This window comes from Oryzias latipes, chromosome 22 (assembly GCF_053564925.1).
Source record: "Oryzias latipes strain Hd-rR chromosome 22, Olatipes_Hd-rR_3.1".
Classification (NCBI taxonomy): Eukaryota; Metazoa; Chordata; class Actinopteri; order Beloniformes; family Adrianichthyidae; genus Oryzias; species Oryzias latipes.
In genome coordinates, this window is record NC_136258.1 from 30615433 (window position 1) to 30631280 (window position 15848).

A 15848-nucleotide genomic window follows, 5' to 3' on the forward strand; every position below is an offset into this window, starting at 1 on the left:
GGTTCCGGCTGATCAGGAGCCAGCGTGAAGACTGGAACCGGGTTCTGGGAAAAGCCCGGTGATGCATCATTACACAGAGTCAAGTGTGACGCCACTTTATTGGAGGAACAGGGATGCATGCAGCACGGAACCATTGACGCGACACAGACCGTCCTCCATGCTGCGTTCAGCTCAGCGGTCCAATCGTCTGGTTCCGCTCAGGATTTTATCAAAAGTAGTAAAATAGTGCAACTCTTTTAAACTTCATTCTACACATGTATCTACATATACACATTCAAACACCAGCGTCTACGTTAAAGTCCAAACATGGAAACACTGAAGACGGGGCCGAGTCCACTTCCTCTAAAAAAACAGCAGGGGGCACTGCTGAGCACCAGGTTCCCGCCGCCAGCAGGAACCCTTGTGGTCACTGATTGTCGGTCTGCAAATCAGAACGCGTCCGACAGCTGATGGTGACGCGGAGCTGCAGCTCGGAAACCGAGAGAACCCAAAAGAAACTAGCTGCACAGAACTGGGCCCAGCAGGAAGGACCCCTCTCGCCCCCTGCAGGCGGACGAGCGCCTTTCGGATTGGACCGACCGATCCAAGTGAAGTTCACGTTCTCCTTCCACCTGCTCCCATCCTTCTGGACACTTTAAAAGCCTCTTTAATACATGGTTCTGACCTGGTTCTGCTCCTACTCAGCTCTCACCGAGGTTCAGTGAGGAGCTTTGGCTCCATCTGATGCTTCGATGCCGAGCAGAGCTTGGACCGCCTCCAGAGGAATACCTTCTGGGGTCTGGATGTGCATGGTGGTTCCATCAGGTCCATTTACAATGACGATCCCGTCTGAGCCCGGCTCTGCCAGCTGGACCGTCAGCCCCTCAGTCTGGATGTAGATCTCCTGACCCTCCTGCAGTTCTTTGGACTCGCATGTTCCACACTCGGTCTGGGGGGGGGACTCAGTCAAGTTTACCTTATGGATTAAAACGGGCTCAGATGTCTGAGCGGATCCGGGCTCCGTGGTCTGAGCGGATCCGGGCTCCGTGGTCTGAGCGGATCCGGGCTCCGTGGTCTGAGCGGATCCGGGCGTAGAGGTCTTGGTGTTTGTGCTGGGGTCAGAGGATGTACCCAGCATGGTCTCCAACTCAGTTATCTGGGCTGAGATTTCAGGGGTGGTCAGAACCGGGTCTGCACCTTCAGACCCGTCAGCTGGAACCGTCTCCACACGGATGGCAGGAGGTGGCAGCTGGCTGGAGGCCTCTGAACTGGAGGAGCTGCAAAACCATCAGAAACACAGACCATAACACCGATCCGGCTGTAACACACCTGTCCCTGAGAAGGCGGAGTCAGCCTACCTGGAGGACAAGAGTCTGGATCCAGCTGGGAGCACCAGAGGTGAAACGGACACGGAGCAGGTCTTTAGGGGGCAGCTCAGCGGCGGGAAAGAGGTTGTACTGGTACAGCCTTGGAGGGAAAGGGGGGACATTTAAAGCTAGAACAGGTGATGTGGCCCTTGCACAGGTGAGTGCCGGTACCTGTCTGAGTCCTGTCAGTGCCGTTTTGCTGAACTGGAATGCTGTTTTCCATCTTGAACCTCTTTGAAGGTGGTAGCATCTTGGAGTTCTAAAGAATAAAACACCGAGTCAGGTCTGACGACAGTACCGCTGTCAGCCGCAGGAGAACCTTTAAAAACCTCTTTAACCTTCAGTGTCTGGATGGCCTTCAGGTTCCCCTGGTTCTACCATGCTCTAGAACCTTGCTCTGGTTTTAATAGCTGAGAATCTACAGCAGTTTTTACATTTCAGGAGAACCTCTCAAAGAATTTCGATTCTGATCGTCCCAAGTATGGGAGATGAGTCGCAGTTCATGGAGACGAGCGACCAAACTCTGGTGAACCTGCAGTCCGTTTCTACTGGGACCGGTAGGATCTGTTCAGAGACCTGTTCTGCCAGAGACCGCTCAGCTGAAAAGAACTTCCCTCCCACTGGGTCCATGTCCTGCACCGAGCTGGTCTCCTGCAGCTCTAGTTCTGTCCTAAATGGGTCGGCCTTTTGGAATCTCCCTGGCTGATAAATCCGACAGCTGAATGTATTCCTGTAGTGGCCTGGATCCAATCAGGACCAGAACCAATCTTCCAGGTTGTTGGGGAACCTTACCCCCCATGTATCTCACGTTCTTGCTGGTCACACTTGAACTTGGAGATGCTCCAGGAACCACCTTCATCCTGTTGACCTCATCAAGGATTCCTAGAGACCGGGCCACCTGAAACCAGACTCCAGAATGACCCGCCAGACCCACAAAGCCTTACCGGAAGCAGGGGGTTCAGACACGTTCATCTCCTCACCTCGATGTTCCTGACCTCCAGGGGAGTGGCTCCGCCCTGGGGACAGCCGATGTATTCCTGGGCAGCCTGTCTCACCTGAGCCTGCAGGGACTCGAACTCGTGATAGATGGCTGGAAACCGAGACGGAGCCGGACCCCTCTGCTCCACCTGAACCGGCCAGAAGACACGATACGTCACCAGAGGAACCAGCTCAGTGGCCTTGTGGTAGAGTGTCTGCCCTGTGACTGGAAGGTTGTGAGTTCAAATCCAGGCCGAGTCATAACAAATGCCTCCCTGCTTGACACTCAGCATTAAGGCGTTTTGGGGGGGGGGGGGGGGGGGGGGGTTAATCCGAGCGCAGCTGTGTCTGCAGCTCACTGCTCCCCCAGGGGAGGGGTCAAATGCGGCGAACAACTGTCCCTCACCCAGTTGTGTGACAGATGATGGGAAAGGAGACCTGAATGTATACGAATCCCTAATGTCGGAGAATACCTTCAATCATCTGAAATGTTTCCCTTCGCCCATCCGTCCGCACAGAGTTCCCTTGTTTATGGGGGGGGGCGTACTAAAAATAACCTGCATTCGGTGAAATCCTCTTTTTTACCGATGTTTTTAGGCTTTGGGGACATGATTCTCAGACAGACCAACATTTTCAGATTTTTCTCTACTTTAAACTCTAAAAGCTCAAACTTCTTAGAAACAAAAGTCCAGGATGAGAGAACGATAACAAAGATCCAGCTTTAGTTGGGTGGGTGTGTGTGTGTGGGGGGGGGGGGGGGGGGGACCTGGTCCTGGTTGAGCTGTACCTTTGCCAGGAGCAGTTCCCACAGACTCAGCACCTTGGTGAGACGAGGAAGCACCATGTCCATGAGCTCCTCATCATCACAGCGCTCGACCAGCTGTGGAGAGAGAGCATAGGTCACAGGTCAGCCCCCCCACATGCTCATGTCACAGCCCCCCCCCCCCCCCCCCCCCCCCCAAAAAAAAAACCAAAAAACTCTTTACCTCCTGCAAACGCTCACGCCTCCTCTCCACCTCCTGCTCTGCTGTTACCATGGGGATGCTGAGTTTTGGAGGCCGACCCCGCCTACCCCGTTTGCTCATGAGGCTCACTGCAACCTGAGAGAAACGACGGTGAGGAAGCGAATCAACGCGCTGAGCGTCCGCGGGCCACAACCACCAGGTTCTAACAGAACATTATCATCTTCACACCGAGCATGATGCACTTTCTGTGGCTGCCATGGAAACGGTGTGATGTGACTGAAGAGAAACCAGGTAGACGACATGAATAAAGACTGGATGAGCAGGGGGGGCCCTACCCGCCCCACCCTTCACACTACTGCAGCTAGGATAGGCCCCAGCAACCCAGTCAACCCCAAAGGGATTCAGATGATGGATGGTAGCATGGTTGGATGACAGATGGTTGGATGAAACCATGGACATCTGTATCAGTGACGTGTTCTTGGTGCTACATATAAGGACCTACAAGTCACGGAGGTGAACGGTTCTAGTGTTGATGGTTCTGCCTGTGAAGGGCATTAACCCCACCAACCCCCAATAAGGGGACATTTGGGCGGGCTGAACAGAACCAGAGTTCATTTATCAGATCCATACCTTTGATGGCAGCCCCAGTGGCCGGCCTCTTCCTCTTCCTCTTCCTCTCCCCCGTCCGCGGGGGCGACCCGGGCCCCGATGGTGGACGCCCCGGAGCCCTACGGCAGATGCAGGGCCCCCGTCCGCCTGGGAACCCACAAACGCAGTTACAAAGCAATCCACGCCCCTTCTGACCCCGCCCTTACTACGCATGTCAACTGCATGGTTCTGTTCTACACCCAGTAATAATGAGTGTAAGAGAACAGAACCAAAAGTGAAATGACCAAAACTGGACCAAATAAGGTGAGCTAAAACACAAATGCAGTCAGTAAACAGCAGAACTCAGGAAGCGTGCCAGAGGGCCCAGAAACACTTTAAACAGAACCACGGATCAGAGCAGCCCAACAGAACACACCCCAGTCCAGAACCCCTGATGACAGGAGGCTGAACATGTAGAACTAGGTGCCACGTCGTGTACTAACCCACTGCAGACATCAATGGATGGACCATCAGTGACATCATTCCTCCACCACTTTATGCCTCCATCCAACCAACCATCCACCCATTTTTTCCAACCCTCTATCCATCCATCCAACCAACCATCCATCTATCCACCCAACCAACCATCTATCAATCCATCTATCCATCCAACCAACCATCTATCCATCCATCCAACCAACCATCTATCCATCCATTCATCCAACCATCCATCCATCCAACCAACCATCCATCTATCCACCCAACCAACCATCTATCAATCCATCTATCCATCCAACCAACCATCTATCAATCCATCTATCCATCCAACCAACCATCTATCCATCCAACCAACCAACCATCTATCCATCCATTCATCCAACCATCCATCTATCCATCCAACCAACCATCTATCCATCCATCCAACCATCTATCCATCCAACCATCCAACCATCCATCCATCCAACCAACCATCCATCTATCCACCCAACCAACCATCTATCAATCAATCTATCTATCCAACCAACCATCTATCAATCCATCTATCCATCCAACCAACCAACCATCCATCCATCCATCCATCCAGCCAACCATCCATCTATCCAACCAACCAACCATCTATCCATACATCCATCCATCAATCTATCCATCCATCCAACCAACCATCCATCCACCCAACCAACCATCCATCTATCCATCCATCCATCCATCAAACCAACCAACCAACCATCCATCCATCTAGCCAATCAACCAACCATCTATCCAACCATCCATCCATCCATCTATCCATCCCACCAACCACCCATCAATCCATCCAACTAACTATCCATTCATCCAACCAACCACCCATCTATCCAACCATCCTTCCATCCAACCATCCATCCACTTATCCAACCCTCCATCCACCCAATCATCTATCCATCCATCAGTCCATCCAACCAAGCATCTATCCAACTATACATCTATTCAACCATCTATCCATCCATCGATCGATCTATCCAACCCTCCATCCATCCAACCGACAAACCGTATATCCAACCAACCATCCATTTTTTCCAACCCTCTATCCATCCATACATTCAACAATCCAACGAGGTATCCTACCCTCCATTCATCTATCCATCCATCCAACTAACTATCCATCCTTCTATCCATCCAACTAACTATCCATCCAACTAACTATCCATCCATCTATCCATACATCGATAGATTCATCCAACCCTTCATCCATCCATCTATCCATTTAACCAACCCTCCAACCAACAAACCGTCCATCCATCCATCCAACCACCCATCTATCCAACCGTCCATCCAACCAACCATCCGTCCAAATATCTATTCAACCCTCCATCCATCCATTTATCCAACCCTCCATCCATCCAACCATCCACCCATTTTTCCAACCCTCCATCCATCCAGGTATCCAACCTTCCATCCATCCATGCATCTATCCAACCCTCCATCCATCCAACCAACAAACCGTCCATCCAACCAACCATCCATCCAACCAAACAACCGTCAATCCAACCATCCACCCATTTTTTCCAACCCTCCATCCATCCATCCATCCAACCAACTATCCATCCAACCATCTATCCAACCAACCGTCCATTGATCGATTTATCCAACCCTCCATCCATCCAACCATCCACCCATTTTTCCAACCCCTCCATCCATCCATGCATCTATCCAACCCTCCATCCATCCAACCAACAAACCGTCCATCCAACCAACCATCCATCCAACCAAACAACCGTCAATCCAACCATCCACCCATTTTTTCCAACCCTCCATCCATCCAACCAACTATCCATCCAACCATCTATCCAACCAACCGTCCATTGATCGATTTATCCAACCCTCCATCCATCTATCCATCCATTTATCCATCCATCCATTTATCCAACCCTCCATCCATCCAACCATCCACCCATTTTTCCAACCCTCTATCCATCCAGGTATCCAACCCTCCATCCATCCATGCATTTATCCAACCCTCCATCCATCCATCCAACCAACCATCCATCCAACCAAACAACCGTCAATCCAACCATCCACCCATTTTTTCCAACCCTCTATCCATCCAGGTATCCTACCCTCCATCCATCCATACATCCAACCATCCAGGTATCCTACCCTCCATTCATCTATCCATCCAACCAACCAATTAACCATCCATTTATCCAACCAACCAGCTATCCAACCATCCATCAAACCTTCCAACCATCCAACCATCCATGGCTCAATCCATACCTCCATCTATTCATCCGACCCTCCATGGCTCTAGATATGCAACCCCCATCCATCCATCCATCCATGCATCCATCGCATTTATACACTTTTGCCAAACACATTTTTAAGCACACAGACACAATCACACTCTTACACACATATTATCAAACAAACAACAAACCAAAAAGTCCCGCTCTGATCCTGATCTGTTGTAAAGGGTTCCCAGTCTTTTCATGACGATGGTCTCGTTTTTAGCCAGGAAACAAAAAACCTGTGTGGTTTTCTAGGACATAGTTTCTGCAGGGCGGCAGGAGTTCATTAGAAATTCCCCTCTGACTTGTGGGCGGGACTGTTGGTATAGAGTGAACCTCCCCTTGTTTCCCATCATGCATCTGTTTACACTCTGTCCCTCTAGCGTACAGCCCCTCACACCACCAAACTAATGTTAGCAGTGCAACAAAAATGGCAGCAACATTGTAGCTGTCCAGTTCTGATCCAGATTCTAACTCAGACAAGGAAAACCAAGACCAGTGGATCAGTGAGGGGCGGAGCAGGGAGACTTTGGCCCCGCCCAGCATCGACGTCACAAATTTTTCAAACGCCGTTTTTTCATCTGCTCCTGATTCACGACTCCAATAAAGAAATGCTCAGAAATGCCGTCCTCCATCATCAGAGCGGGCCCTTAAGAACAGAACCCAGAATCTAGACCCCGCCTGGACTACTAGCCCCGACAGGTACTCACCCTGCTGGTTACCATGGAAGCAGGTCTGTCCTCACCGCCCCCCTCCCCATCCCCCTCATCATCTTGCTTTCTCTCCTCTAATTGGTTTTCGTCGCTGGGGGGAACCGGCGTGCTGCTGCTCAGGTCGGGTTCTCCGTGAGTCGGGTTCAGTTTGTAGTGGCGGTTTAAGCCTCCGGGACCGATGTAAGCCTTATCACAGGTTTGGCAGCGGTGGGACCGGGACTTGTGGCTGTAGGTGAGGGCGGGGCCGCCGTCGGGACCGTTCCTCTGGGAGCCCTCCCCCTCCTCCTCCTCCACGCTCATGTCAGAGTAGTCGTCAGAGTCCGACTGGTGACTGTCCGCCAGGTCCTCGGTCTTGATGAACTTGTAGTCCTTTGCTTTGTACTTGGGGGGTCGGGAGACCCGCCCCGAGCGGGTTTGGACCTTGGGGGCTTTCTTCTCCTTCTTTTTCACCTTTTTCTCTTTTTCTTTGTCTCTCTCCTTTCTAGCAGGGGGCGTGGCCGACCCGTCTTGTTTGGCGGTGGCCTGTGTGGCGATCTGAACCACACATGCTGCCGGGACCCTGGGCGGTTTGTCCGGAGCAGAGGTCACGGCGCCGCTGAGGGGGGGTTTAACAACAGGAATGCTGGTGGCGTTGATAGAGGCGGAGGGCTGGGCTTTGATGATGGAAGGGGGCGGAACTTTGGCTACCGGACCCGGTGCAACCCTAATGGTTGGTGCTGCAGGCTTCTGATTGGGCGCTGGGGTGGCGCCCGTCATCTTCTGTACCAAAGGAAGCAGGGAGCCGACCACGGGAGCGGGGCTTTGCAGAAGCAGCTGGATAGGCGGGTCTCCCGGGTTCTGCTGCAGGAAGAACTGCTGGCCTGTCTGGCTGACCACCGGCTGGATGTGGATGATCTGCGCGCTGCTGTTGGCCGACAGCTTCACCTGCTGGGGACTCGAACCCACAACCTTCTGCTGCAGAGACCGCCCCTCAAGTTTGGAGGGAACCTGGATCTGGATCCTCACCGGTTCTGTCTGAAACCACAGATCAATGGACATGCTGAGAGGTCCAAAGCAGAAGTGACTGCACCACTGACAAATCTAGAGGTGAGATGTTCTGGTACCGGGTGGGAGAACAGAACTCCGTCCCAACGGAACAAACTCACTTCTGGACTCAATAGGGTTCAGATACAGTTTGGATCTTTATGTTCCGAACACATTTCAGGTCCCAAGCCTTGAAACCGGACCAGTCAAAATGAACCAAACAGAACTCTGATCAAGAGGTCCGAACCTACCTGGACCGTCACCGAGCCGCTGGTCTGCATAGCAACCTGCTGCGCCGCGCTCTTGAGCTGGAGGGAGGCGTTGTTCTGGACGGTGGGCTTCTGGTTCTGCTGGGAAACCTGGACCTGGCTCTGGGACCTGGTGACCTGGTTGATGACCTGCTGCAGCTGGCTCGGGTCCAAAGCCGTGTTCTGGACCGGCTTCAGCAGCTGGCTGTGCTGCAGCAGCTGCGCGGCTTCGGTGTCGGTCACCTGCACTACCTGCTGCTTGCTGAGTTGGGTCAGAACCGCCTGCTGCTCCTCGGCCGTCAGCCCGCTGCCCTCCACCAGGCTGCCGTCGGGCTGCACGTACAGGATGGTGGTGTTGCTCAGGTCCGGGAGCTCCACGAAGGCGGCGGCGGCGGGCTCCGGCTGCAGCGCGTCCGCGCTTTGGACGCTGGTCGGTACCGGTTCTTGCTGCTCTGCGATCGGAACAGTGGGCTGCGACGCTGCGCCGGACCCGAGGCGGTCCCGGGCGGGCTCCGCGGTTCTTATTGTTCTGCCCTCGTCCTCCGCGTCCGCCATTTTGGCTGCGCGGAGCGGCTAGCTGCGTCGTTCCGGAAAGATCCGCGGGCGCCGAGGGAGGTCTGGGCGGGCGAAGGGTCCTCCGTCAGCGGCGAGTGTGTGGAGGAAGGAGACGGTCCGCGGCCTGGAGGCCGTTCTTAACGGGGGCGGCGGAACGGCGGGAGGAGGCAGTTAGCGGGACGCGGTTTGAACTAGCTTAGCTAACCCTCCGTGAGAGCGGGAACTCCGGAATCCTGGACCGGATTCCCTGCTCCGGATCTGGACTCGGAGGGTGTTGCGCAATTCCGCTCAGAGATTACTGCGGTACCTTCAGCTGCCGCTAGGCGGCGTCGCGTTATCCTCATGTTCATTAAAGGTGAAGACAAACATGCAGGAAAACACACCTCAGGAATGACAAAAAGAATTTTAGGATTTTTTATTTTTTATTTTATTTTATTTATTATTTTTATTATTATTATTATTATTATTATTTTTAATTTATTATTATTATTATTATTTTTAAATATTTTAATTTATTTATTTTTCTTTTAACTAGTTTTATATGTGTATGTAAATACATTTATTTATTTATTCTATTAATTTTTAAGACGCTCTTACTATTTCATATGCCTATTAAGGTTTATGTAATTATTTGTTTTTTTGTCCATGTTATATATATATTTTAATTTTATTCCTTTTACATTTTATTACACTCCAGTGTTTCCCTCTGAGGGATCCTCCACATCAGTGACTGACCCTTCTCAGTGAGCGGGGTCGATGCAGTGGGATCTCCTGGGTCTGACTCTTTTGATCGGATCTGGGGGGTTCTGTGGTAGTGTTCTCCGTGAACTTGGGTTGGGGGGTCGCTGGTGTGGACATGTCCCCAAACTATCGTTTTCCCACCTCAGGACAAAGCCAGGTCTCTACATTCTATCATTCTATCACTTTTTTTATTTATTTATTCATTTATTGATGTGTGTGTGTGTGTGTGTATTTGCGGGGGGGGGGGGGGGGGGGGGGGTTGTCGCACGGTTTGTCTTGTCATCTTGTTTTTAAATTTTATTGTATTTTATGCACAGCACTTTGAGTGACATCTGTTGTCGAAAAAGTGCTATATAAATAAAGGTTGATTTGATTTGAATGACAAAAAGACACATTTGTTTTTGTCTATTTTATTTTTTGACAGATTTTGACAAAAACTCAGATTGTTGGTTGAGATTTCCAATAATTGGAATTTTTTCTTTAAATGTCCAAATATTGGAAACATGGTCGTTTGTGTGCATTTGACACATCCGCATCCCTGCTTTCATCTCCAGAACATCTATGATCCTGGTTCCAGAGAGAACCTCAGCATCTTCATCTCCTCCTCCTCCTCCTCTCTCTGGCGGCTCTCACCAGTCTGCTACACCTGACCTTTGGTCACACCTGAAACCCTCTTCCACCCGCTCCAACCTGCTGGACACCCCCCTCCCCCGCTGGACTGTAGACCCTAAGAACCTAAACCCCCCCGATCGTCTTTTGATCTTCCGGCATGTCCAAAGCGGGCTCAGTGGTCTTTTAATGATGATGGTGTCATGTTTACCTCAACTTCAAAAGCCGTATCCTTTCCTAGGACAGCTTCTGCAGAGCAGCAGTTCAGTAGAAGTTCCCCTCTGACTTGTGGGCGGGGCTGTTGGCGGGGACTTTGTTTACACTCTGTCCCTCTAGCTTACAGCCCTGACCTTACACTCCTACTGCAACGAAAATGCTGATCAAGACCAAAGCTATCCAGTCTGAGCCAGACTCCAGCTCAGACGAAGAAAATCAGAACGGAGGGCAGCTGGGGGACCCCCCCCCCCCCCATTTCACTTGCTGTGAGCTTTAAACGCCATTTTTTCATTTGCTCCTGATTCACCACAGTTAGAATAAAGAAATGCTCAGAAACACAGTTTTAGGACGTCCCCCATCATCAGAAAAACGCTACAAGAGATTCAAAAGAGAAAAAACAGCATTTCCATCAGAAGGTCTTCAGTCCTCTGCCTTCTCCACCTCTCCTTCTGTAACCTCACTGTTCTTCGTCGGTTCCTCTCGTTCACACACAGATTCTCTGTATGTCTGTATGAAGCTCGTCTGCTGGACTTTTATATATGTAGTTGTAGATTTAGATAAGTTAATTCTTCTCTAAGAGTTCTGGTAAATCGCCTGTCCGTCCTGGGGGAGGATCCCTCCTTCATGTGGACACCCCTGAGGTTTCTTCTTTATTCCTGAATCTGTTTTTTTGGGAGTTTGCTTTACCAGGAAGGAGGAGCCAGTTTAGCTCGTGCTGGTTTGCGGCGCCTTCCGTCCGTGAGACCAGGGTTCGACTCCGGGCTGCTCCCTGTTCCCTTCTCTACCTCTGCCAGTTCCAAGCCTGGTTTGAGAATGTTGCGTCAGGAAGGGCATCCGGCATAAAACATTGCCAAATTTACCATGCGACTTGTTCGCTGTGGCGACCCCTGATGGGAGAAGCCGAAAGTGGAAGAAGCTTTACCAGGAAGGAGGGTCTAAGGGCAGGTCCAGTTTAGTTTAGTCTGTTTGTTAGTTCCATTTAGTATTTTCCTATTGAATTCTATGCAATCCTGATCCTTATGATTTTATGTTGTACTTTTTCAATTACCGGTACAAAGCCCATCGAGACGACTGTTGTTGTTATTTTGGGCTATAGAAATAAAATTGAATTGAAATGAACCTTCTCTCTGGATCAGGTTCTGCAGTTTCCATCGGTTGTTAGACTTTTATCTAAACTGCAGAGTGTAGAAAGCTCTAATCTTTGTTTACTTTTGTAAAAAAAAAATCTTTTGCTGACTGTTGACATGCAACAGAAGTACTCGTCTGCTCCACTCATTTTAATTTACAGAGAAAACCTGAACAAAATACCTTAAATACTGAAATACAGCAATTTCTACAGCACTGTAAACTACTTACTATTTAATAATAAAACAAATACAGTAAATATATTAATAGTTTTACGATTAAATGGTCATTTAGGTTGAACCTCAATTATTTTTTTGGTTAAACACATGACTTTTTGTGTTAGGGTCAGGATAAAAAATAACTGGATCAGGATAGAAGATGGTCAGGAAGGAACAACCTGGGAGGGTTCTTCAGGGTTTGGAACGTCATGTTCAGGTTCTGAAACAAGAACGATGGGATTAGGAACGACCACCAGGGGGCTGCTATAGAGGTCTGGAGGGGCTGCTGTTCTCGGTCTGGAGGGGCTGCTATGGAGGTCTGCAGGGGCTGCTATGGAGGTCTGGAGGGGCTGCTGTTCTAGGTCTGGAGGGGCTGCTGTTCTAGGTCTGGAGGGTCTGCTGTTCTAGGTCTGGAGGGGCTGCTGTTCTTGGTCTGGAGGGGCTGCTGTGGAGGTCTGGAGGGGCTGCTGTGGAGGTCTGGAGGGGCTGCTGTTCTAGGTCTGGAGGGGCTGCTGTTCTAGGTCTGGAGGGGCTGCTGTTCTAGGTCTGGAGGGTCTGCTGTTCTTGGTCTGGAGGGGCTGCTGTGGAGGTCTGGAGGGGCTGCTATGGAGGTCTGCAGGGGCTGCTATGGAGGTCTGGAGGGGCTGCTGTTCTAGGTCTGGAGGGGCTGCTGTGGAGGTCTGGAGGGGCTGCTATGGAGGTCTGGAGGGGCTGCTGTTCTAGGTCTGGAGGGGCTGCTGTTCTAGGTCTGGAGGGGCTGCTGTTCTAGGTCTGGAGGGGCTGCTGTTCTAGGTCTGGAGGGGCTGCTGTGAAGGTCTGGAGGGGCTGCTGTTCTAGGTCTGGAGGGGCTGCTGTTCTAGGTCTGGAGGGGCTGCTGTTCTAGGTCTGGAGGGGCTGCTGTGAAGGTCTGGAGGGGCTGCTGTTCTTGGTCTGGAGGGGCTGCTGTGGAGGTCTGGAGGGGCTGCTGTTCTAGGTCTGGAGGGGCTGCTGTTCTAGGTCTGGAGGGGCTGCTGTGAAGGTCTGGAGGGGCTGCTGTTCTTGGTCTGGAGGGGCTGCTGTGGAGGTCTGGAGGGTCTGCTGTTCTAGGTCTGGAGGGTCTGCTGTTCTAGGTCTGGAGGGGCTGCTGTTCTTGGTCTGGAGGGGCTGCTGTGGAGGTCTGGAGGGGCTGCTGTTCTAGGTCTGGAGGGTCTGCTGTTCTAGGTCTGGAGGGGCTGCTGTTCTTGGTCTGGAGGGGCTGCTGTGGAGGTCTGGAGGGGCTGCTGTTCTAGGTCTGGAGGGGCTGCTGTTCTTGGTCTGGAGGGGCTGCTGTTCTAGGTCTGGAGGGGCTGCTGTTCTTGGTCTGGAGGGGCTGCTGTGGAGGTCTGGAGGGGCTGCTGTTCTAGGTCTGGAGGGGCTGCTGTTCTTGGTCTGGAGGGTCTGCTGTTCTAGGTCTGGAGGGGCTGCTGTTCTTGGTCTGGAGGGGCTGCTGTGGAGGTCTGGAGGGGCTGCTGTTCTAGGTCTGGAGGGGCTGCTGTTCTTGGTCTGGAGGGGCTGCTATGGAGGTCTGGAGGGGCTGCTGTTCTAGGTCTGGAGGGGCTGCTGTTCTAGGTCTGGAGGGGCTGCTGTTCTAGGTCTGGAGGGGCTGCTGTTCTAGGTCTGGAGGGTCTGCTGTTCTAGGTCTGGAGGGGCTGCTGTTCTTGGTCTGGAGGGGCTGCTGTGGAGGTCTGGAGGGGCTGCTGTTCTAGGTCTGGAGGGGCTGCTGTTCTTGGTCTGGAGGGGCTGCTGTTCTAGGTCTGGAGGGGCTGCTGTTCTAGGTCTGGAGGGGCTGCTGTGGAGGTCTGGAGGGGCTGCTGTGGAGGTCTGGAGGGGCTGCTGTTCTAGGTCTGGAGGGGCTGCTGTGGAGGTCTGTAGGGGCTGCTGTTCTCGGTCTGGAGGGGCTGCTGTGGAGGTCTGGAGGGGCTGCTATGGAGGTCTGGAGGGGCTGCTATGGAGGTCTGCAGGGGCTGCTATGGAGGTCTGGAGGGGCTGCTGTTCTAGGTCTGGAGGGGCTGCTGTGGAGGTCTGGAGGGGCTGCTGTTCTAGGTCTGGAGGGGCTGCTGTGGAGGTCTGGAGGGGCTGCTGTTCTTGGTCTGGAGGGGCTGCTGTGGAGGTCTGGAGGGGCTGCTGTTCTAGGTCTGGAGGGGCTGCTATGGAGGTCTGGAGGGGCTGCTGTGGAGGTCTGGAGGGGCTGCTGTTCTCGGTCTGGAGGGGCTGCTGTGGAGGTCTGGAGGGGCTGCTGTGGAGGTCTGGAGGGGCTGCTGTGGAGGTCTGGAGGGGCTGCTGTTCTAGGTCTGGAGGGGCTGCTGTGGAGGTCTGGAGGGGCTGCTGTTCTAGGTCTGGAGGGGCTGCTGTGGAGGTCTGGAGGGGCTGCTGTGGAGGTCTGCAGGGGCTGCTGTTCTCGGTCTGGAGGGGCTGCTGTGGAGGTCTGGAGGGGCTGCTATGGAGGTCTGGAGGGGCTGCTGTTCTTGGTCTGGAGGGGCTGCTATGGAGGTCTGCAGGGGCTGCTTTGGAGGTCTGGAGGGGCTGCTGTTCTCGGTCTGGAGGGGCTGCTGTGGAGGTTTGGAGGGGCTGCTGTTCTAGGTCTGGAGGGGCTGCTTTGGAGGTCTGGAGGGGCTGCTGTGGAGGTCTGGAGGGGCTGCTGTGGAGGTCTGCAGGGGCTGCTGTTCTAGGTCTGGAGGGGCTGCTGTGGAGGTCTGGAGGGGCTGCTGTTCTAGGTCTGCAGGGGCTGCTTTGGAGGTCTGGAGGGGCTGCTGTTCTAGGTCTGGAGGGGCTGCTGTGGAGGTCTGGAGGGGCTGCTGTGGAGGTCTGGAGGGGCTGCTGTTCTCGGTCTGGAGGGGCTGCTGTGGAGGTCTGGAGGGGCTGCTGTTCTAGGTCTGGAGGGGCTGCTGTGGAGGTCTGGAGGGGCTGCTGTTCTAGGTCTGGAGGGGCTGCTATGGAGGTCTGGAGGGGCTGCTGTGGAGGTCTGGAGGGGCTGCTGTTCTCGGTCTGGAGGGGCTGCTGTGGAGGTCTGGAGGGGCTGCTGTGGAGGTCTGGAGGGGCTGCTGTTCTAGGTCTGGAGGGGCTGCTGTGGAGGTCTGGAGGGGCTGCTGTGGAGGTCTGGAGGGGCTGCTGTTCTTGGTCTGGAGGGGCTGCTATGGAGGTCTGGAGGGGCTGCTGTGGAGGTCTGGAGGGGCTGCTGTGGAGGTCTGGAGGGGCTGCTATGGAGGTCTGCAGGGGCTGCTGTTCTAGGTCTGGAGGGGCTGCTGTGGAGGTCTGGAGGGGCTGCTGTGGAGGTCTGGAGGGGCTGCTGTTCTAGGTCTGCAGGGGCTGCTTTGGAGGTCTGGAGGGGCTGCTGTGGAGGTCTGGAGGGGCTGCTGTGGAGGTCTGGAGGGGCTGCTGTTCTTGGTCTGGAGGGGCTGCTGTTCTAGGTCTGGAGGGGCTGCTATGGAGGTCTGGAGGGGCTGCTGTTCTTGGTCTGGAGGGGCTGCTGTTCTCGGTCTGGAGGGGCTGCTGTGGAGGTCTGGAGGGGCTGCTGTGGAGGTCTGGAGGGGCTGCTATGGAGGTCTGCAGGGGCTGCTGTGGAGGTCTGGAGGGGCTGCTGTTCTCGGTCTGGAGGGGCTGCTGTGGAGGTCTGGAGGGGCTGCTGTGGAGGTCTGGAGGGGCTGCTGTGGAGGTCTGGAGGGGCTGCTATGGAGGTCTGCAGGGGCTGCTGTGGAGGTCTGGAGGGGCTGCTGTTCTCGGTCTGGAGGGGCTGCTGTGGAGGT

The 15848-nt window shown here is 53.4% G+C and overlaps 1 protein-coding gene across 1 annotated transcript; it reads right to left on the bottom strand.

Moving 5' to 3' along the window:
- Positions 1–79: 79 nt before the first annotated feature.
- On the bottom strand, positions 80–9455 carry znf839 (zinc finger protein 839). Its single transcript, XM_023952049.2, has 10 exons — positions 8627–9455; positions 7350–8366; positions 3920–4045; positions 3311–3424; positions 3112–3204; positions 2327–2473; positions 2140–2244; positions 1518–1605; positions 1338–1446; positions 80–1256 (listed from the first exon to the last, which is right to left on the bottom strand). The coding sequence occupies exons 1-10, from the start codon at positions 9176–9178 to the stop codon at positions 698–700; spliced, it is 2910 nt and encodes a 969-aa protein (XP_023807817.1). The 5' UTR covers positions 9179–9455; the 3' UTR covers positions 80–697.
- Between the last annotated feature and the right edge of the window lie 6393 nt (positions 9456–15848).